At 53.1% G+C, this 22,082-nt stretch overlaps 1 protein-coding gene across 4 annotated transcripts in view; it reads right to left on the reverse strand.

The window, feature by feature from the left end:
- CLMN (calmin) overlaps positions 1-22,082 on the reverse strand; it is a 114,336-nt gene that overhangs the window by 72,424 nt on the left and 19,830 nt on the right. For 2 of the 4 annotated variants that reach the window (XM_046008220.1, XM_046008222.1), the window contains exon 1: positions 5,092-5,273. The exons of the other annotated variants lie outside the window; for them this stretch is intronic. In XM_046008220.1, the coding sequence (XP_045864176.1) occupies positions 5,092-5,182 (91 nt within the window). In that variant the 5' untranslated portion in view covers positions 5,183-5,273. Of the gene's footprint in view, positions 1-5,091; positions 5,274-22,082 lie in introns of those variants that run through there. 4 annotated transcript variants of the gene reach the window in all.

Raw genomic sequence — 22,082 nt, forward strand, 5'->3', positions numbered from 1 at the left:
ACATTGTTTACAAGAGCCAAGATATGGAAGCAACCCAAGTGTCCACTGACAAATGGATAAAGAAGATGTGGTATGTTTATACAATGGAATATTATTCAGCCATGAAAAAGAATGCGATCTTACCATTTGCGACCACATGAGTGGACCTAGAGGGTATTATGCTAAGTGAAATGAGACAGAAAAAGACAAATACCATATGATTTCACTTACATGTGGGTTCTAAAAAACAAAACCAGACAGACTCTTAATTCCAGAGAACAAAATGGTGGTTGCCAGAGGGGAAGGGAGCGGGGGAGGGGAGAAACAGATTAAAGGGATTAAGAAAGACAAGCTTCCAGTTACAAAATAAGTCATGGACACGAAAGTACAGTATGGAGAATATAGTCAATGATGTAACAACATTGCACGGTGACAGATCACGGGAGCGACACTTACCATCATGAACACCGTATAATGCACAGAATCATCAAATCAGTGGGATGGACACTTGAAATTAATTTAACATTGAAGGTCAATTATAATTCAATAATAAAATTAATTTTTAACATTTGCTGTGTTAAACCACTGCAATGTGTAGTTTTATCTGTTACAGCACTTCATTTCCCCTAACACGGGATTTCTCTTTTATGAATAAATAAACAAAACCCAAGGAGGTAGAATGACTTGGCCATGGTCCAACAGCCAGCACGGGGGAGGGCTGAGCCCAGGATGCAGGCCGTCCACGGGACCGTCCCACATGCCATGCCCCATCTCTTCGTTAAGCCACAGTCTAGGTAGCATCTTCCCATCATGATCACCTAATATGGTGTTTTTAATTAAAAAAAAAATTAATTTCCCATTGTATCTGCCAAGTGCCTTACTCATTGTTTAAAAAATATAACTCACATGCTGTTACCTATTTAAAGTGCAGTGGTTTTTGTTTTTGTTTTGTTTTGTTTTTTAAGATTTATTTATTTATTAGTCAGAGAGAGAGAGAGAGCACAGGCAGACAGAGAGGCAGGCAGACGCAGAGGGCGAAGCAGGCTCCCTGCCGAGCAAGGAGCCCGATGTGGGACTCGATCCCAGGACGCTAGGATCATGACCTGAGCCGAAGGCAGCCGCTTAACCAACTGAGCCACCCAGGCGTCCCCAGGTCAGTGGTTTTTAGTAGCACACGGAGTCCTCCAAACATCATCACGACCTAATTTTAGAATATGCGACAAAAATGCTACCCCCATTAGCAGTCATTCCCCAATCCGCACCCCCTCCCCAGCCCCAGGCAGACACCAATATACTCTCCCCCTTGATTGAGGACATCTCATCTCAATGGAGTCATCACAGGTGGCCTTTTGTGACTTGCTTCTTGCATTCAACGTAACGTTTTCAAGGTTCATCATGTTGTAGCACGAATCAGGGCTTTATTCCTTTTGAGCACTCAACAGTGTCCTAGGACACCACGTTGCTTGTCCGTCTGTCAGCTGATGGACATCCGGATGGTTTTCATTTCTGGATAATTCTGCTCTGCTGCTGGAACATGCGTGTGCAAGTTTTGTGTGGATGAGGGCTTTCATTTCTTTTGGGTAGATACCCAGGAGGGGAACTGTGGGATTTTTTATGATAACTGAAATTCTGAGCAACTGCTAGGCTACTTTCCAAAGCAGCTGCCCCATCCCACATTCCCACCAGCAGTGTATGAGAGCTCCAACTTGACCACATTCTTGCCAACACTTGCTACTGTCTGTTTTTGTTTTGTTTTTAATTTTAGCCAGCCATGGGGTGTGACATAGTAGTTCACTGTGTCTTCTGTGCCATTCCCCTAATAACTAATGATGCTGGGCATCCTCTCCTCTGGGCACTGACCACGTGTACCTCTTCTTTGGAGTACTGTCTAGTCAAATCCTTTGCTCATTTAAAAAATTGGGCTGTTTGCCTTTTTAAGTTACAAGAGTTCTTGATACATTCTGGATGCAAGTCTCTTATCAGATACATGATTTGCAAATATTTTCTCCATTTTATGGCTCATCTTTTGGCTGTCTTGATGGTGTCCTTCAGAGCACAAAAGTTTTTAATCTTGATGACACCTGTTCCATTTTTATAAGTTCTTCCTGATGAACAAAATTATTCTGGACGTTCAATCCCAGGACAAGAGCCGTGTTCTCCTGCCCTGTCTGCAGAGACCACATCCCCAAGAAGCACAAGGAGGACACCAAAGATACTGGGCAGCCCCTGTCCTCTTGCATCATTGCAGAAGGATGTTCTACTTGGGAACAAAGCTGGTCTCAAAGATACAAATGATGGCCACTCAATGGAATACTAGGCAGCATGGCAGAATGTTTTTTAAAAACCAAGGTCAAGGGCGCCTGGGTGGCTTGGTGGGTTAGGCTGCTGCCTTCAGCTCAGGTCATGATCTCGGGGTCCGGGATCGAGTCCCACATCGGGCTCTCTGCTCAGCGGGGAGCCTGCTTCCCTCTCTCTCTCTCTCTCTCTCTCTGCCTGCCTATCTACTTGTGATCTGTCTCTGTCAAATAAATAAAAATAAAAAATCTTTAAAAAAAAAAACAAAAAACCAAGGTCAAGTATCAGGGAACAGAGCAGGATGCAAAGCACAAACCTCTTCTTCATTTCCCCAACACACAAAAGTCAAGTGCATCTAGTTCAGCAAATTTTAACACAGGTATATATCTATATACTCACAACCCAGATCAAGAATCAGCGTATGTCCATTACCCAGAAAGCTCTCCTTGGTCCCTTCGCAGTCCCTATCCACCCGGCCCTGGCCAAAGGTAGGTACTGTTCTGACTTTCATCACTATAGATTAAATTTGCTTATTCTTGAACTTCAGATACACGAATCACATAGAACCTGGTATTTGTGCCTTTTTTATTCCATTAATATTTCCTATTTTCATCTATATTACTGTGTGTATCAATACTATGGTCTTTTTAAAAACTATTACAGCTGTGTATTATTTTATTGTATAACAAATGCATGATTTATCTGTTCTCCTGCCGATAGGCATTAACCCTGCCTTCTTTTAAAGAAAAATATTTGAATGGAAAAAGGTATGGAAAGGAAAACGCTACAATGTCAAACAGGGATCATCGTTGGGTAGAGCGAGGTTGGGTAGAGCGAGGTACTCAGTCCACCGCGGTCAGCCACCCATGTGTCACTCAGTAATCCCTCTGCCCACCTACTATGTGCCAGGCCCCATACTGGGGGGCCAGGAAACTCAAGCATCTCAGCACTAAACTCACCAGACTCTGTGTGTTCCTTGACATCTACAGCAACAAAGTATGGAGTTTGGTGGATACAAATTCAAGTTTCCTACTCCAATCACCAGCCGTATGCCCTGAGTTAGTTCGTTCTTTCTCCATTTACCCAAGGGCTAAGTCAGGCTGTGTGCCCAGCCCTATGCCCGATTCCAAAGAACGAGGCCAACACGGCCCTGCCTGCGTGTTCATATTCTAGAGAGAGAAATGAAAAACCAAATTCAAGCTAATCAATAAAATAACTGTACACGGTTTATAGGGCTCCAGAGGTAAAACCCTGGGGGGGGGGGGCAAAATATTGAATTTCCGTTATTTGTTTTAATGTAAATTTGAATAAACATTCACAGGGTTCAAAATTCAAAATGTGTAACCAAAGTGAATAATAAAATAATAGATAATAAGATAATACACGTGAGCTTCCTCTCTCTCCAGCCAGTCAATTTCCTTTCCCCAAAGTAAATAGAGTCGTGGTATGTGCGATTTCTTCTGGAAATAGTTGAGACTTTTATAAACAGATGTCTAGATACACTTTCCCACCCTCCCTCCCCCGCCAATTTAGCAGACTCTGAAGGACTGGATCCTGAACGGTGAGGAGGAGTCAGTCCTGCAGAGGGCGGTGGGAAGAACATTCCAGAAAGAGGGACCAGCCGGTGGAAAGCCCCAAAGGACGTCCAGACCCTGTGGACATCTGGGCGAGCTCCTCCATTACTCACCCCCGCGTGGGAGGATCCTCATCTGGTGTCGGGCCAGGTGCTTATCAGAGAGGAGGACGAGGAGGCAGCATTCATGAGACCACGTGGTCAGCTTTGTCACCCGACAGGCCTCACATCCCCAGTCTGAAGCTGGCTCACCTCTAGACAAGTATTACTCGCAATGCAGTGAGCCATATTCAGGAACAGCCCCTAAAGGCTCAGGGGTCTTTGTGACAGATCAGTAACAACCACCCTTGTCCTGCACTCCCCATGCCCATGGCTGCGTCTCGGGAATGTCATGACCTTGACATTCTCAGCCCGCCCCACGGGAGGTGGAGAAGGGAGGGCGGGTAAGAGTGCATGTGTATTTGACCTCTGGTTCTGCACAGACGGCCTCCCTCCCTGATCTCCGCTCTGACTGCACACCCTAGGTCAACAGCAGTAAAACGTCTACAATGTCCCGAGTCCTCACTGGTCCCCAGAACCGGTCCCACCATACGATGACCACGAGCGATCCTCCCGAAACTCTCAAAGACTGGCCCCGGGAGGCACGTCCACAATCAGAGTCTCAGGACGAGGGCTCGCTCTGCACTCAGCCGCCCAGCCAGGAACCCTCCGCCCGCTCTGCGTGTCAGAGAACCGCGGCTGACCCACACGGCTCCGGAGCTGGTTTTACTTCTTCACGGTGTGTTCGTGGCACACAAAGGCAAGGAAGAGCCTTGCCCTTTCAGCTCTGGGTTTCTTCATTCGTCTCTGGCTTACCAATCCATTTCATGCTACCCTTTATTGCAATTCTTATATTTCCCATCATTTTTCCACCCCAGTTTTGCTGGGCAGCCCCCGCCCCCTGTGGTGATTTTTCTGCTCCGACTCACTTCCTCCTGGCCTGTTTGCCATCAGATCTCTGCACACCCAGAGCTCTCCCTCTTCTGCTCTTTCTCTCCCCTGCTCTGCCTGGCAATGTCTGTTTTCTCTCTTCCCCCATTAGACCCCACACTGCGCTAACGGCACCCGACTGACTTCCTGGGGCTACGTGGCACCCAGGACCATGGAGTCAGCTGGTATTTTAATTGCCAGCCCTGCCCACACCTTGCACTCGTGGCCTCGTGATTAGCCACCGCCGTGTCATGGTGCGCCCAGAGCACACTCACCCCTGCCCCGCAGCAGCTGTCTGGAGCCCTTCCGCTTACTTCCTGGGCACCTCGAGCACGTCGTCCAGGCCACCGCCTCGGAGCCAAGCATGTCCTGAGCCCCAGGGAGCTGGTAATCCTCAGCACGCTGCCTTGGAAGGAAGGCTCCAAGCCTTGGGTGGCTCCTTGCAGGGGAGACTCTGACTGCCTGCTTCCTTCTGAGTGTGTCCTGTGGTATTACTGAACGGTCCCTTGTTGATGCAACATTTATGATCCCTGCTACGGGTTTAGCAGGGTTCTAGGAAACCATAAAGATCGGTATCTTACAGACGACGCAGACAAAAGTCCCAGGCGCATGGCACTTACAGTGGTATGGAAAAGCCAAGGATCCTTGCACAAATACGTAAAAAGACTACTTGGTTAGGAGGGGTAAGGGCTCAAGAGAACATTTTTCTTTTTTTAAATAGGGAAGGGGGATGGAGATCATAGGTGGAGGTAGGGCAGGGCAGTGTGGAAATGGGTGGGAGAAGGCTGATTTATTTTATTTTATTTTCCCCAATTTATATTTAAATGAGTTCTCAGTCAGAGCGGGTTTTGCCCCCAGGAGACGCTTGGCAATTCCCGAGGTTTTGATGGTCACAGCAGAGCGGAGGGAGCTCTTGGCGTCCAGAGGGCACAAGCCAGGAAGGCTGCTTCAGCATCCCCCAATGCACAGGGCAGCCCCCCTAGAACTTGGAACCCCTCGGCCAACAGGTGCTCAGCACTGAGGTTGCGAAACCCTGATTTTGGAACAGTGTCTCGGGAGTGCTTTACTGAGAAGGTAGCATTCGGGTAAAGACTGGACGGAAACAAGGAGCACCAGATTTATGTGATCACACACGCGCACAGATGTGTGCACACACACGCATGCACACCTGTGCACACACGTGCACACACACACAGGTGAATAGACTGACCGACACCAGGCACCTCACCTATGTCTTTCTGGTGAGACTCTGCTCTTCATCCTGGTGTCTAGCTCAGACCACAAACCCTGAGGGGACATTTAGGACACAATAAAATAAACACAGGAACAAGGAGGGGCTTGTAGAGGAAGGCCGAAGGACAGATAGACAGACGGAAGCAGGAGCTCGGGCAGGGTAGAGGCAGGGACGACGGGGCTCGAAACCCTGAGAATTTCCAAGCTCCCCCCACCCCCACAAAGCACCTCTCACTTCAAAACACCTAGAAGACAGAGCCGCCGAGTACAAGGCACAGCCCTTGTTAGGATCCCCACGTGAAGGACAAGGGCAAAACGCAAAACCAATCCCCGATGCTGAGACGGCGGGGAAGCGCGCAGGCTGATGGTGTCTGATAATTAACCGAGGGTTTTTGTTTGGTTTTCAGGTGTGACAATGTTGTAGTTAAATTTTTAAAAGCGTTTCTCCTTTACAGGTCTACACTGTAATGTATGTGGATAAAATGACAGAATGTCTGAGATCTGCTGCAAATTAACCCCGGGGGCGTGTGGGCAGGTCAGCAGGGACACTAGAGGGGGTCACAGCTCCATTACTGCTGAAGCGTGAAGGTCGCATGGCCATCCCTGTCCTGTTCCCTCTACGTTGATGGATGCTTGAGATGTTCCATAACCATGTTTTTAAAATTAACGGGAATTAAGGTATACAGTGCCTCTAAGAAAAGGTCCGGCGGGGGGAAGGCAATTTTATCATCCCCTCCTGGCAGATGGAAGTCAGTGCGGGCATCAACCGCAGGGTCCTGACCCGGTCCTTCTGGTGCCATGAATACAGGGACACAGGAGGGGGCAGCTTGTTACAGTGATGAGGCTCCTGCCGCTGGGACCCTCCGTTCCGTTCCCGGCTGAGCAAGTCCGTCACCACCGGCTGGCCGTTCAGGCAGCCCACCTCAACGCGGCCTCGGAACAAAATGGACTTTTTGCCAAGTGCCCAGAAACCTCTCCCCATCCCATGCCGCTGCGAACAACTTACAGGTGGGGACCTCGGCCAGGCCAAGGAAGAATCACCAAGCGGACCTATCAGACTCCTGGTCAGTTTCCGTTCTGGCAACGCAAACACTGGGAGCGGATGTCTTGGGTGCAAGCTCCCGGCCCACCTGCGAGCCTGCTGAATCATCTCAAGGAACAGCACTTCATTTAGGCTGTGGCTGGGACAGAGAAGGTTCTAGATAACCAAAGCGTATCTCCCCGTGATCCAAACAAACTCCTTCCGATGGAAACCTTTGTCAACACACTCCTCTTTGATGTTTCAAATACAAAGCAGGCGGATACTGCTACTGGGGAGCGGAGTGTGCAGGGCCGGGCCTAGAGAAGGGCAGGCTAATTGAGAGAAGAGAAATGGAGGAAAAACTGAAATAGGGAAGTGAGGGCAAAACCCAGAGAACCAGGTTGTGGGGGACAGTCAGGCAGTCTCCCCCAAATCCAGAATGATCAGTCAGTCAGTGATCATTCACGCATTCATTCAACGAACCCTGAGCACCACCTCCGAACCCAGCACGGTGTTAGACACGCGAAAAAAACAGCATGAAAATGTACCGTCCCTGCCTCCAGGAGCTCATGGTCTAGAGGTGAATAAGCCCAGCTACAAACTTTGGTAGCAGTAAGTTCCTAACCCCCTTGACTGGGGGTATCAAGGAGGGCTCCCTGAGGAGGTGACGCCTGGTGGCACTATGGGTACATACGTACTTCCCTGGACAGAGTTCTGGGGCAGCGTGAAGCTGCTGACATCAGTAGACCTTTGTATACGGGGATCCCTTGGCCTTGCAAAGGCAAAGTGTTCTCTCTGCTCAGAGGTGCTCCATCAAGACTGGGGGCAAACAGGGTGCCACGGGTGTAATCTACTAGGACGCAGAGCCAGAATCAAGTCTACCACTGGGTAACAGTTTTGACATTGCTTATAATCTGTTATGACAACTCTTCTTGCTTTGAGAAGACGGTCCCATTGACGCCACCTACGTATGGAAAGTTGAAGTAACTTTTAGAAAATCTGACTCGCAGCCTCCCATGATCTGTTGCGACAACACACTGTTCTTGCACACAGGTGGGCCACTCCAACACTGGCAGATGAAGAGAGAGAGAGAAGTGGGTAGACACCTGCCCCACCATTGGCCAAGGAAGGGCTCCGTTCTCATCTGCTCTGGCCCACCTGTTCTGGGTTTGGCTGTGTTTCTCTTCCTGATCACGTTAGTAGTTTCCCTCAGAGCATCAGCTGTATGGGAGGCGAGAAGTTGTAAACTGGGTTCTGAAGGATGAATAGGAGTTCGCCAGGCACAGTTGCAGGAGAGAAGAATTGCCAGGAAACAGCATGTGCAAAAAAGCGCGAAGAGTGTGGCTCTGCAGGAGCAGAGGATGGGCAGAAGGCAAAAACCGGATCTTGAGTGGTTTTTCTTGCACTAACATTTGGATTTCTAGGGAACCATGGGGAGTGGCCAGATCAGACTTAATTTTTACAAATGGGACTCTGGCAACATACAGAGAGGAGACAGACCAGGAGCCATTTAGGAAGCACTATGAATCCAGACATGAGTGCTGGGGCCCTGAACAAGGGCAGGAGTGGGGGGTGAGGTAGGAAGGGTCAGATCTGAGGAAAGAGCTGATGATTTGCTCAGAGTTGTAAGGTGGGGCGGGCTTACATGGGCTGCTGAGTCCAGTATGCAGGCGCCAGGCAAATGCCACGCCCCACTCCCCCCCCCCCGCCCCCCTGCAAGGCTGAGTTGAGGCCTGAATTCCAAGGCATTTGCCACCTGGGTGCTAGCAGGGTTATCGTTCTGATCAGAGGCCAGAACAGGGCTCCGAGAGGAACAAGAGCCCAATTTCTAACAATCTCTCTGCTTCTTCTTGGCTTGCAGTCCTCTCTTCAGTGGGTCCGGACTGTTCCTTGCGGGAGCAGGGGAGGAGCCATCAGATGCGGGGCCGGCAGAGGGATCAGCTGTGACGGTGCCCCCGGCCCTGGTGAACACAGGACCACACAGGACCGGGGAGGAACAACAACCCACCCAAGGTCACCCAAAGTCACAGAGCGGAGCTGAGCGGGAAAAGATTAGCAATGACTGGGCGGACAGAGAAGTCTTTCAGAAGAGCACACCTGCTCTGGGGACTCAGCAAGATGAGATGGGGGGGGGGGGCGTGGAGGAGGGGTGAGCAGGTGGGAGGCCAGGGACAGTGCACAGGTGACCAGGTTCCTGAGTAAACGCAGAGACCCTCTCTGGGATCTGCAGCTAAGGCACAGGCTCCATCCGCTCCCGGGCGGGCACTGCTCATGACCCACACGGCTCACTTTCCACTCATCCCGGACTTGACCTCAAGATCCTTTTGGGCTGAGCACTCCAGACCGCCACTAGCCATCGATCCACGTGGGACCGCGTAATAAAGTCTCCGTGAGCTCTCCGATCTGGAGGAGGAGGAGGAGGAGAGTAGACGAGGCAGGGGCTGGGGGCCCAGGGCCAGGCTGAGAAACTTCTTCCTCTGGCTGTTTGGTGATACTCAGAAACTTCCATTCATTGGTTTAAGTGTGGCCGTGGCTTTTAGAGCGCCCTTACCTCTTAAAGAAACAAACTAAAATATTTATGGATGGACCAGTGCGATGTCTGCAATTCACTAAGTCCCAGGGAGTGAGGCGGGAGAATCGAGAGGGGAAAGGTAATATCCGTGTCACAGAGCACTGTCTGCCCATAAAATAGGAACGAAGGGCTGACCGACGCAATAACACCGATGAACCCAGACACCATGTAAAGCAGAAAAAGCCAGACAAAAGGGCACCTACTGTATGATTCCATTTAAACGAAATATCCAGAAGAGGTAAATCCATAGAGACGGAAAGCAGATCAGTGCTTACTGGGACTGGGGTTGGGGGAGGCACCGGGACAAACGGCGACCCAGTGTGGGGATCTCCTTGGAGGGTGATGAGAATATTTTGGAACTAGAGAGAGGTGATCAATGAACAATACTCTGAACATGTTAAATGCCTCTAATTTGGACACTTTATGGATTATTTTATTTATTTGAGAGAGAACATGTGCACATGAGCGGGGGGAGGGGCAAAGCGGGAGGGAGAGAGAGAATCCCAAGCAGACTCCATGCTGAGCGCAGAGCCCAACACAGGGGCTCGATCCCACGACTCTGAGATCATGACCTGAGCCAAAACCAAGAGTCGGACGCTTAACCGACTGAGCCACCCAGGGGTCCCTGATCCGTATACTGTAAAGTGGTTAATTTTATGCACTTTGTTAAAAAAGGGGTTCACCCCAAAATAAAAAAAAAGTTGCTTTTCCAAATAAAAAAATTATAATAAAATAAAATAATGCAGGCGCTAAACTTGTGAGGACGAAGAGTCAGAAGGGGAGGGCCCCTTTCTCCTCTAGGCACCTGCTCTGGATGGCCCAGAACAGGGGTGCAGAGAAATAAGGCGGGGAGCCCACCTGGATGCAGCAGGAGTCACGTGAACAGGTGCATGGCCAGAGCATGGCTCTCTGACCCACCAGCAACCAAGGCCGTCATTCTCCTCATCATATTAGCCACCTGCTAGGCTCTGACCTGACCCAGCTCTGGGGTTGAATTCGGACTTCTCTTCCTCCCCCAAAGAACAAGAACAATTAAAAAGAGAAATGGCCATATGGCAAAGGTTCTAGCTGGCTGGAGCAGAACCCAAGCGATGAAGGTGTCCCTGGTTACTGATGAAACATTTCCAAGTTGAGCGGGAGGAGTGGCTGTCTGCCGGGGGCTTGGCGCACCATCCAGGAAACCACCTGCTGCAGGCCCCCTGTTCAGCAGGAGCCCGGCAGCCTAGCGATGGCTCTGTAAACAGATTCCTCCTCCCGCCCACACCAGTCTGCACGCTGCAGCTCCTGCCCTTCTCCCAGCTGCCTGACAACTGGGACTGCGGGCTGCCCACGCCAGAAACACAAAAGCTGGCCACCCACGTCCTCCCTACAAATGTCACAGTCCAGTGTAGCCGCCTCTCCTCCCCAGAGGCTCCTGGTCACAGGCATGGCCGGCACGGATCGCTTTTGCAAATAAACATCAACCCAACCAGAACGCAAGCAAGGGAGGGGTGAGGTGGTCCCGGCGAATCCAGTCGGGGGGACGCAAGGGGCTATCACCCTTCTGCAAAGCCATCTGGTCTCTGTTCCGGAGCCCCAGAAATCAATTCCCATAGCCTGTGACCCAGCAGGTCTGCCTCTCAGTGTCTGCCCTAAGAAAGGTCATCAGAAATCGGGGATGACAATCAACATGCAAAGAAATGCATCATCACAGGATGTACAGAAAGGAGTGGAAAAGCTGAGAACAGAATTGTAGACGGTGGCTGACGACACCATAAGGGGAATTCTCCTGTAGCCACGGGGCGATGTTCACCGGACATTTCCGATGGGAAAATTCTGGGAGCCTAACACAACGTGAGAAAGAGTAGAGTCAAAATTGCACATGTGATTGACTGAAATCGCCAATGGTGACGATGAACATTTATTGCGAGCTCCCTGGGGGTCCGTGCCCAGGGCTGGGCTTCGTTTAGCCTTGCCGCAAGCCTGAGAGGCAGGTCCAACCTCACGCCCATTTCACAGATGAAGGCGTGGAGGCATGGAGAGAACACACCATGAGCTCCAGAGCACCAGGCCCTAAGATCACTGAGCAGTGACTTTGGGATCCATCTGCAGGTCCAGAATACAGCATGTGAGGACATTAATGTTAAAGCCATCAACACGTTTATAGCACAAAGAGCCTGAAGTTAAGGGTAGTCATCTCTGGGTGGTGCCATGTGGGATGATTTTGTATTTTCAAAGTTCTTTGTATCTTGGGTATTTTCGTATTTTATCCAGTGCACAAAGACTACCTTTAAAACCAGAAACCATGCTATTTTTAAAAGGCTCCAGAGATTTCATAACCTTCCCTAGAATGGCTTAAATAACAACACAAACAAAGACCAGTAATGCAAGGAAATCTGCCCTCCCAGCGCTCCCCCCCCCCCCACCCCCTGCCCCGGGCAGTATGAGCCGTACTGTCTTACACATTGATTTTCCTTCCTGGGAGACTGTGCCCTTGACTTTAAATAGCTTCAGGTCAAGAGCCTGAGAACAGCTCTCCCCTTCCGCCCTCTCGGGGGTACAGGGGACCCTGTGCACCTGCTCTCTGGATTCCCAGGCTGGTGGCAGGGGAAGGGGTGGGGGCCGAGCTTGTGCCCCCCACTAAAAACACCAGCTCTCCCAGGAGCCAGGATTTTCTCTGGGAGCTAGAGAGAAATCATGGAGGATTAACACAAGCAAGCTTGGGAGGGCAAGAGGAGGCTGGGAAAGGACAGGCCTGTGGGAGCACAGGACACCAGCGGGGGCGTGGGGACAGGAGGCCCGGAGTCTGTGTGTCTCCAAGGACACAGCTAATCCAACCCCAATGCCCCCAAGCAGTCGTTGAACCTGATCGGAGAGGGGAAAGCAAGCAGCGGGAGAAAGGGGGTAGGCAGGTGACACAGACAATAATGAAGGCACAGGGAACGTGCCGGAAGATACTTTCTGTCTCTACCCCCACCCTACATGCCCACATTTTCTCTAATTTGTCTTTAAGTCAAATCAAATAAACATACATGTTTCTGAAGCCGTCCTGGGCAGTCTGCCAAGAGCCAGTCTTCACTGCCCTCTTTGGACCCAAGGCCAGGAGCAGTTTCCAGTGGGTTCTGAGCACCTGACCTTGCAGGCAGGAGGAAACCATACAAACTCCAGCGCCAGGACACAAGGGCAGGGCCAAGCTGGGGCATGGCTCCTCAGTCCTCCCTCCCTCCATGAGACCAAGCTACGGTGTCTAGAAACTGGGCCTAGTGGGGGAAATGGCTAGAAAGGAGGCAGCAGAAAGAGGAAACGGAAGAAGCCCACTTCCTTCCCTTAGTCTCTTCCCTAATGCTGCAGCTAAGGCTTGCAGAACTCCAGCAGGGAAGGAGCCAGTCCCAGTCTGGCTGGGGGGTGGGCGTGGGCTGCAGACGAGGAAGCAGGGGCTGTCTACACCCTCCTCGGGAACACAGGGATGGGAACAGAGGGGAGGGGGAAGCAACTCTCCAGGCAACCCCCTCCCCAAATGGCCAGCACAGAGGTCAGCCGGCTTGCTGAAGAGCCGAAAATGAACAGGGAGGAGTAACTCAAATTTCTAGGGCTATTTGCTAAGCACTTACTATGTTCCAGGCTCCAGACAAGGCTACAGTGCGAAGCAAGATGCATGGCTCCTGCTTGCCATGGGGAAGCAGGTATGAATCCAGAAACCCAACCACGGAATTACTGTGATGGTTGCACTAAAGGAGGAGAAAGCGAGGCTGCTGAGGTGAAAGCCCAGAATGCCTCTGGAAGAAGGGCCGGGGCGCTTGGCTGGCACACGTGAGGCGGGCCCTGCACACAGCCAGTGCTCAGGGACCTATGGGAAGGGTACACAAGCCCACCAGCTTTTGGATGCAAGGAGGTGGAGAGAAAGAGCGTGGAGAGAGACCTTCCCCACCCCAGCTCCCTGTCCCTCGTCTGTCCCTTCCGAGCAGCATGAGCTTGTAAATTACTTCGTGGTCTATAAAAACACGCAGAAAGATGGTCATTTTCAAGTGCCCTGTCGGGGAAGAGAATGTAAGTCCCTGTAGGGCTCGGTCTCCACTTGCACGTTCCCTCCCTCCAATTCACGCCCCATCGGGGCGGCCGGTCTCTCCACAGGCTGCATCACTGGGCACCCTTGTCCTCTGGCTGCCTGCTGGGCTCAGCCCACAGGCGACACTGGCAGGACGACTGGGTAGAAGGCACCGAGGACTCATCCCACTGCTGCCACCCCCAGCTCCCCAGCTGTGGTTTTGGCCAGGGCTGCCTTCCTTTGCCTCCGTCCCCAGTGCCTGCAGGGGAACCCCTCACCAGGCTAAGGCCTTTGGGGGTTCCTCCAGCCCCACCCCTTCTCTGTGCCCGCAACAGCTCCCCGCTGCTGTGAGTGCCCCCACATGCTGCATGGGCCCTGCAGGGGTCCTCCTCTTGCCTCCCTCCCCCCGGAAACAGCCCTTCTTCCACTCGGTACTCCCTTCTGTGCGTGCCCAGCTGGGCTCCTCACTGATCCAGCCCTGCGACAAGCTCAATCCATCTGGTCGTGACCGGGATGGTGGAGGACACGGTGGGGGCGGGAAATGTGTTCCGGCTGCGAGGCGCACAGGCCGGCTAGTTCAGGCTCCTGTAAGGAGCTGGGAGCTGGAAAGGCTGAGCAGGAGGCTGCAATCCATGCTGAGGTCAGAGCCACAGTCCGTGTCCGACCTCCTCCTGGTGTCCTGGTGTCCTAGGACAGTCACACTCTGGGCTGAGGGAGGAGGGTTCAGGTCAGGGGTCATCAGACAGAGGGGGAGGCTGCCCAGCGCAGGCCCGGCAGAGGAGGGGTAAGGTGGCCCAACAGAAGCAGCTGGACCGAGGCACAGCGGGCGGGTGCCCAGGACAAGGTGGCTCGGGCCCCCACAGCGGAGGGAGATTGAGGCAGGATGGTATCACAAGTCAGAATTCTGGGGCCCAGGCCTGTGCAGGCACAAAAGGAGTGGCCTTTGGCAAGCAGGAAGCAGGGCCCCGTCCCACCCTGGGCTCCAGGGAGCTCCTGTCTGAGGGCTGCCGGCAGCGAGCTCCCGAGAAGGACAGGACAGACTGACGTCCTCACTGCCAGCCAGGGCCCAATTCTCACTCCACACTGCCCTCCTCCAACCACTGGCCAGCCCCAGGATGGGTCACAGAAACGCAGACTATCACAGAGAAAATCTAGTCCTGGGGCAGTATATCCCCCACCCTGTGCAAATACTCCCAACCCAGCACCCCGGCAGACATTGCTAATCAAACCCTGCACGCGGGTGGTGGGGGGGCAGGGAGCCCAGAGCTGGTCCCACCCCTGATCTGGGTGATTGGCCAATCAGAACAGGCAGCAAAGCCCAACCCCCCACCCCCCCACCCCCCCCACTCCCCCCACCCCCGGGGGCCTGGGGGTGGGGCGGAGAGACAGACCAGGGAGGAAGCAATGGAGACCCTAAGACCTGCACAAAGGGGCTCCACCCTCCAGCAGGCCAACCTTTTGGTTTCCCCAGACAGCCTCTGTCAGATGATGAACCCCGAAAGCAGACTGCTGTCAAGGTGATACTCCCTTTGTATTGTGAATTATTCATGAGTTTTAAGACGGTCCATTTCCGTGGAGTAGGCTGAGATGGAGACAAAGCTCGAGCGGGTGGATGTGTCTGCGGGGAAGGCGGGGCTGGAAAGCAAGTCCGAGTGCCGCCCATGCACCAGGCGGAAGGCTGGAAGCTCATTCTTTAAAAAACAGTTTTCTGCTTAGCAAAACTCGACATATTGTTTGTAGAAAAATTAGGGACTACGCAAAGCCAAGAGAGGAAAATAATCAGACTATCAGGTCTACCATGGGGAGAGCCGATGGCCAGGCCTGGGGTCCAGCCAGGGGTTTTTCAAGGTGGCAACCCGCTCCCCTCCCCTCTGCTGTGTGCAGGGCTCGCAGAGAAAAGGCACCTGTGGCAATGAGATGTGGCCCTGAGGGACTAAGGGACCCTCCTTTCACCGGGACCACCGGGGCGCTGACCCCCCACCAGGTCCGGCAGCCTTGTTGGGAGACAGCACAGGAGGCTTCTTCCACTCCCAAGGAAGAGGGCACGATGGATCCTGACACTGAAGGGGGGCTGGTCTGCTCAGCAGACCCTCAGCCAGGGTAAGTGGAGGCCACAGAGCCCATGAAGGCCACGGTCAGGATGGGTCAAGGGGAGGACAGGTCACTGCTGACAGGTGCCAGACACTTCCTGATGGATATGTCCAGTCTCCTCAAGCAGGCCTGGCATCAGGCCCATGATATGGAAAAAAAACAAAGCAGAAGTTCAGAGAGGTTACACAGCTGGGACTCACATCACCCTGTAAATTCAGGGTCAACGACGACCCCCGCCCTCCTGCCCAGCAGGTGCAGTACTTATTTTGAAGACCGACAGTTCAATGCCAAATGGAATGAATCGCCATGACCTCATCGAGATCACTCCCAATGGACATAGTCCTCTCCACCTTCACCAGCATTTCCCTCTGCCTGGCATGCCCCCCTGCACCACCAGCTGGTCTCTCTACTGGGCTGCTGTGCTTTCTTTTTTTTTTTTTTTTAAAGATTTTATTTATTTATTTATTTGATAGCGAGAGAGAGAGAGAGATCACAGGTAGGCAGAGAGGCAGGCAGAGAGAGAGAGAGAGAGGGAAGCAGGCTCCCTGCCGAGCAGAGAGCCCGATGTGGGACTCGATCCCAGGACCCTGAGATCATGACCTGAGCCGAAGGCAGCGGCTTAACCCACTGAGCCACCCAGGCGCCCGGCTGCTGTGCTTTCAAGGGGGGCATCAATCTTGGGGATCCCATGGCCACCTGTAACGTGTCTGTCCATTCTGCCCCACTGTCCTGCCTCACCGTGCATGCTGTCTGTCCCCGCAGGGAGCTGCGGGCACCTGCAGGTCAGCGAGGGAGTCCAGGCCCTCTCTGCGAGCTGCCTCTGACCAGGTGACCTTGGGCGGGCCTCTGATCTCCTCAGGGCCTCAGGCTAATAAGCAGGAATGACAACAGCACCTCTCCTCCAGCTCTCAGAAAGGCCCTGAGCTTGGGCTGCTACAGAGGAAAGCTCATGGTGATACCAGAAAGCGAGGAGCTTGGTCCTGCGAGCCTATTACAGTTAGTTAACTGCTGGGCAAATGGGTTTGGATGGCTGGATCTTGGGTGCCTTCAAAGTGTGTGCTCTCTGTATGGTAGTCCCCGAAGTGCCCCTTAATGACCAGAGGCCACTTAGAGAAAACACAGTAGGAGTAATAAACACGGTTACCATGGGGAAACTGAGTGCCACCAGCGGGGTATTATAATGATCTTGTTTAATACCCATAACAAGCAAGAACAGAAGGACTTGTGCTCACTTCACAGACAGGAGAAGTAAGTCCTAATGGGCTTTGAACCCGGTCCAGGGACCCAGAGCAAAACCATGGCGGGGTCGGGAGCTGTGGTGGAAAGCAGGGCTTGCATTTCCCACCCCAAATAGCCATTCTCTCTTCCCGCTGTAGAACTAGAACCCCATTCTTAGGTAGGCACCACTAGACTCAACTTCCCAGCCTGGCTCAAAGTTCACTGAAACTATGTGACCACGTGCTGGCCAATGAGATGTCAGTGGAAATACCAAGAGACAGCTTCTTGAAACTTCCGTTAAGAGAGATGTAGCACCCAGCCCTTGCCTGACCCTTCTTTGTTGTCCCTCCCTCCACCCTGCTGACTGAAACACTAAAGGTGATGGCTGGAGCTCTAGCAGCCACGCTGGATCACGACGCCAAGAGCCAGACCAGGAGATGGCAGTGCAGGGAGCTAGAGGAAGCCTGGGTCCCTCGGTTCTGTGGTTCACAGTTGCCGCACCAGCGCTGGATTGCCTGTGCAGAAATGTGCACCTGTTTACAACACTGTTGTGGGGCTCTCTGTAATGCACGGCCAAACCTAGTCAAGAAGGATCCAGAATCACCCCTAAGTCTGTCTCTCTTGGAATAAAGGCGGGCCCCTTGGTGTGCTCCCAGGGAGGGCTCTGGGCTTGGTGCCTGTTGGGGGCCAGAGTGAACGGGTGGCTGCCAACCTCCTCCCTGTGGTTCTCCCTGCAGGTCTCACTTTACTAGACTTGAAAGAAGTCTGTAAAGTCTCATTTACAAGGTAAATCCATGCCCAGGGCTCAGTGGGGGTTCCCGGGGCTTTTACGAGGAAGAGATTTCCAAAGATCAGTTAGAAAGTGCTGACTTACATCAACGGTCACAGGACCAAGGAAGGCCAGTTGTGTGCGATGGCCCTTTTCAACAGACACGTCAGCGTCATGAGAACGACCATGATAAAGACACTCTGCTTGTTAGTGGTCTGTCCCTCTCTCTTTCCCCCTCCCCCCACTTTTAAAGTCACATTTATTGAGGCATGACTTATAGATAGTAAAATTCACCCCATCTTGTATACAGTTCTATGAGTTTTGATGAATTAAGTTGAGTAACCACGACATTCAGGGTACAGAATAGTGTATCCCCCCAAATGAATACCTTAGTGCCCCACTGTAGTCAATTCTCTTCCCCATTCCTCAACCCCTGACAACCACAGATCCATGTTTTTGTTCTATAATTTTGGCTTTTCCAGAATGTTCTATAAATGGAATGCCATTAGAACTTCTAGAATCTGGCTTCTCCCACTTAGGTTTGTGCGATCCACCTGGGTCGTATGTCCCTTCTTGCGGCTGAGCAGGACTGCTCTGCCGGAGGCACCATGGTCTGGTCAGCCACTCACCAGCCCGGGGACATGTGGCTTGTTTCCACTTTTTGGCTACTGGGAATAGCACACACACACAAGTTTATATATATATATATATATATAGAGAGAGAGAGAGAGAGAGAGAGTTGTGTGTGTGAACATGTTTTCATTTCTCTTGGGAAATACCCAGGAGGGGAATGACTGAGACGAATGGGACTGTATGTGTGGCTTTGAAAAACCACTGAAGTTTTCCCAGGTGGTGGTACCATCCTTCATCCCTGCGGACAGCGAGGGTGCTCTGGGTGCCCCCGCCTCGCCAGCCCTTGCTGAGAACTACCGTCAAGTCCCGGCTTATAGACACCAGTGATCATCCCGGCCCCAGCCCCCCCGACCACCACGAGCACCGCATGCCCAGCTCCCGACGGCGACCCACCGGCGGCTCTCTGTCCTCTCCTGCTAGCCGTCCCCAAACAGGTGTGGTACCCCAGCTAACCACAAAGCATGAAGCCTGCTTCTCTCTCTTGTCATTATGGACAGAAAGATCTGCCTGAGGGAGAGCTGTGGGCTCTGTTAAGCCTGTACCAGGCAGCCCCCCCGCCGCATCACAGGGGCCCCCCTCTCGCCATCAGGACCTTCTCCCGCCATCTGGTCTACCAGCCCTGGAGTCAGGCTGGGCCACGGAAGCAGAGATTGCTCAAAGGGCCGCACGGCTGCTGGCCCAGGGGCCCCCGACAGGGGAGGGTCAGTGGTGCAAAAAAGATGGTAATCTCGGCGAAAGCAATGTGACTCCCCCACTTGTCAGCCCCTCCCTGAAAACACACAATCTGGATGAGGGAGAAAGAAGCTTTGGGCTCAGGCAAAGGAGATCTGGGGCCTGAGCGCTGAGCCAGGGATCAACCAGGAGGATCCCTAACAGGTGAGCAGGCACTGTTTCACTCAAAAAGGTACATTTTAGGGGCTCCTGGGGGGCTCCATCGGAAGAGTGTCTGACTCCTGATTTCAGCTCAGGTCATGATCTCGGGGTCCCGAGATCCAGCCCCGCATGGGGCTCTAGGCTGGGGGGGGTGGTCTGCTTGAGATGCTCCCTCCCCCTCCCCCTCTGCCCCTCCCCCCACTTGCGAACTCTTGGGCTCTTTCTCTCTCTCTAAAATAAATAAATAAATCTTTAAAAAACAAAAGGTGTGTTCATACCTGCGGGGAGGGGCCGTAGGCTTGGCACAGGCTAACATAAAAGGGCAGAGGACGCAGGTAAAGGAGCACATCCAACCTAACCCCTGTGACTTGGGCGTCATCATCCTCACTTTGCAGAAGAGGAACAAGAGCCCAGAGACACACAACTACCCGCTTGGGTCACACAGCTGGAGTGGCCAGTTGGTAGGTCCATCTGGGCTTCCCTGACTCCAACATATCTTTGGAAAGAAGCTTATTTTAAAAACTATGTTGCCACCAGGTTCTAGGTATTTTAATGCCTCATTAAAAAAAAAACCTTCTAGCACCTTCTAGAATTCATTCATTTATGCATGCAAATGTTTATTGAGTGCCCTCTACGTGCCAGACACTGTTCCAGACACTTGGGACACGTCCATGAATGAACCAGACCAAATCCTGCCTTGGCAGAACTTAGGGTCTAATGAGTCAGAGCGTGGAGCTAGGAGATGTGGGCTGCCCGGGGTCCTCCCCTTGGTCCACCCCCCAGGCCCTCTCCCAACCCGAAAATGTTTGCCCAAATCAGGAGTGAGCAGCCAGGGAAAACCAGAAGCCCCGGAGAATATTCAGTTTCTTGGTGCTCAGACCCCACTGAGATCCACATCAGAGGGGAGGTGCTCTGACAGCAGGAGCGAGAGTGCTCCCCAAGCACACGGCCATTCTGTGCATTTGTTCCGGTGTTTTCTGAGCACCCACACTCCGCACCAGGCACAGGGGACACAGGGGACCACAACAGAGCCCCTGCCCCAGAGGGGGCTCACACCTTCCAGAGGAGAGCTGTCAATACTCATTAGGGGGCAGAGGGCTAAGTGCTGGGGTGCTGGAAACAGGAGGTAGAGAATCAAGGAAGGCTGCCTGGAGGTGGTGAGCAGCAAAGGTAGACAGATGGGGAGCAGAGGGAGGGGTATTCCTCACCCGGTCTTCATCAGACCCTTTCTGCCACTGTGAGGAAGATAGGCCAACAGTTTAAACCTCCTTCTCCACAGAGGAGATGGAGACTGGGAGGCCAGTCAGGGTCTGGTGGCTCCTTGGCAGCCTCGGATGGACAGCTGCTGGTTCTGGAAGGCTGCTCTGCATGGGGTCTGCGTTACACACATGGTGGGCATCAGCTAATCCACACCATAGTTCTCAGTGGGGTATGACGATCTCCCCCATTTCTCATGAAAAAGTATCTTGTGCAAAGTCACGGGCAGAGCCAAGATTCAACGCCTGGCTTCGTGAGTGTTGGGGTCCAACATGGGGTCCAGCATGGCCACCCCACAGACCTGGGTTTCCTCCTGTCTTCTGCGGGCCCATCAGGCCTCAGCTCCCACACCGAGTCCCGGGGGCAGGAAGGGGCACAAGGGGGCTTAGCGTCCCCAACCTGAGTTCTGAGGCCCTGCCCATCCACTTCTGGGCAGGAGACAGGTCCCCAAAGCTGGTCCTGGGCAGCCTCCCCTCGCCACTCTTCTCTAGGACACGGGACCAAAGCCCGGCGGCCCTAACTCCCCACCCTGTGAAGCTAATGAGCAGAACTTGGACTGGGAGGGAAACATGGGGAGGAGCACGCTGACCTCATCTCCCAGCAGCTGCTGGGCCAGGAGGCCACCGCTGGGCTGGCCTGGGCCCTTCAGAGGGAGAGCTCACCGCTCCACCGGGGACTGATGTGTGCAGGTACTTAGCGTGAATCACATTTTATGAGCCTCAGTTTCTTCCTCTGGAAAATGGGAAAGTAGACAAAAGTAGCCCTTTCTCAGGATGGTCATGACATGCAGGTAACCTGTTCACAAGGCCCCTGGCGAGCTCTTGCAAGCACTGAAAATAGCCTTAGCCAGGAGCAGAGCGGGTGAACGTGCCTGGGGATTGTTGATCTGTCTCAAGGGACCAGTAGCACCTGGGGACTGGCCAGACATGCAAATTCTCGGCCCCAACCAGACCTAGTGGGGTGGGGCCGGACAGCTGGGGTTCAGCCAGCCCTCCAGGCAATCCCAATGGGCCCTTGGCAGGGTTCCTCAGCCTCGGCGGGGTGCATATTCTGGACTGGGTCGCTCTCTCTGCTGGGGTGCCATACCGCTCATTGTAGGATGTCCACAGCACCCCTGGGTTCCCCCCACCAGAGGCCAGGAGCATCCTCGCAGCTGTGACAACCAGAAATGTCTCCAGACCTTGTCAGAGGTCTCCTGGGGGCAAAATCACCCTGCGCTGAGGACAAGGGACCTCCAGTTTGGAAACCGCTGCTCTCCGGGGCACGAAGCAGACACCTCCCTCCAGGACCTCCCCAGGGAATTGCTTCGAGGAGTAGGACAGGTTCAGCCCAGGCCCCAGGCTCTGCGCTGTGATTGTCCTCACCCCACGGCACCGCCTGACCCTCGCTGGCCGTCTCCCCTCCGGACAGCCCCCCTCCCGGGAGAGCTGGCCCATGAGGCTCTGTCCACACAGGCCACCCTGGGGAAGTGGCTTTCATGCCCGGCTCTCCAGGGACCACCCTAAATCACCTCCCCTCGGCCTGTCCCACTGGCGAGAGGCTGAGAGGAGCCCAAGATTCGGTCAGACTGTTCCA

The sequence above is a fragment of the Meles meles genome, chromosome 6 (genome assembly GCF_922984935.1).
Source record: "Meles meles chromosome 6, mMelMel3.1 paternal haplotype, whole genome shotgun sequence".
Taxonomy (NCBI): domain Eukaryota; kingdom Metazoa; phylum Chordata; class Mammalia; order Carnivora; family Mustelidae; genus Meles; species Meles meles.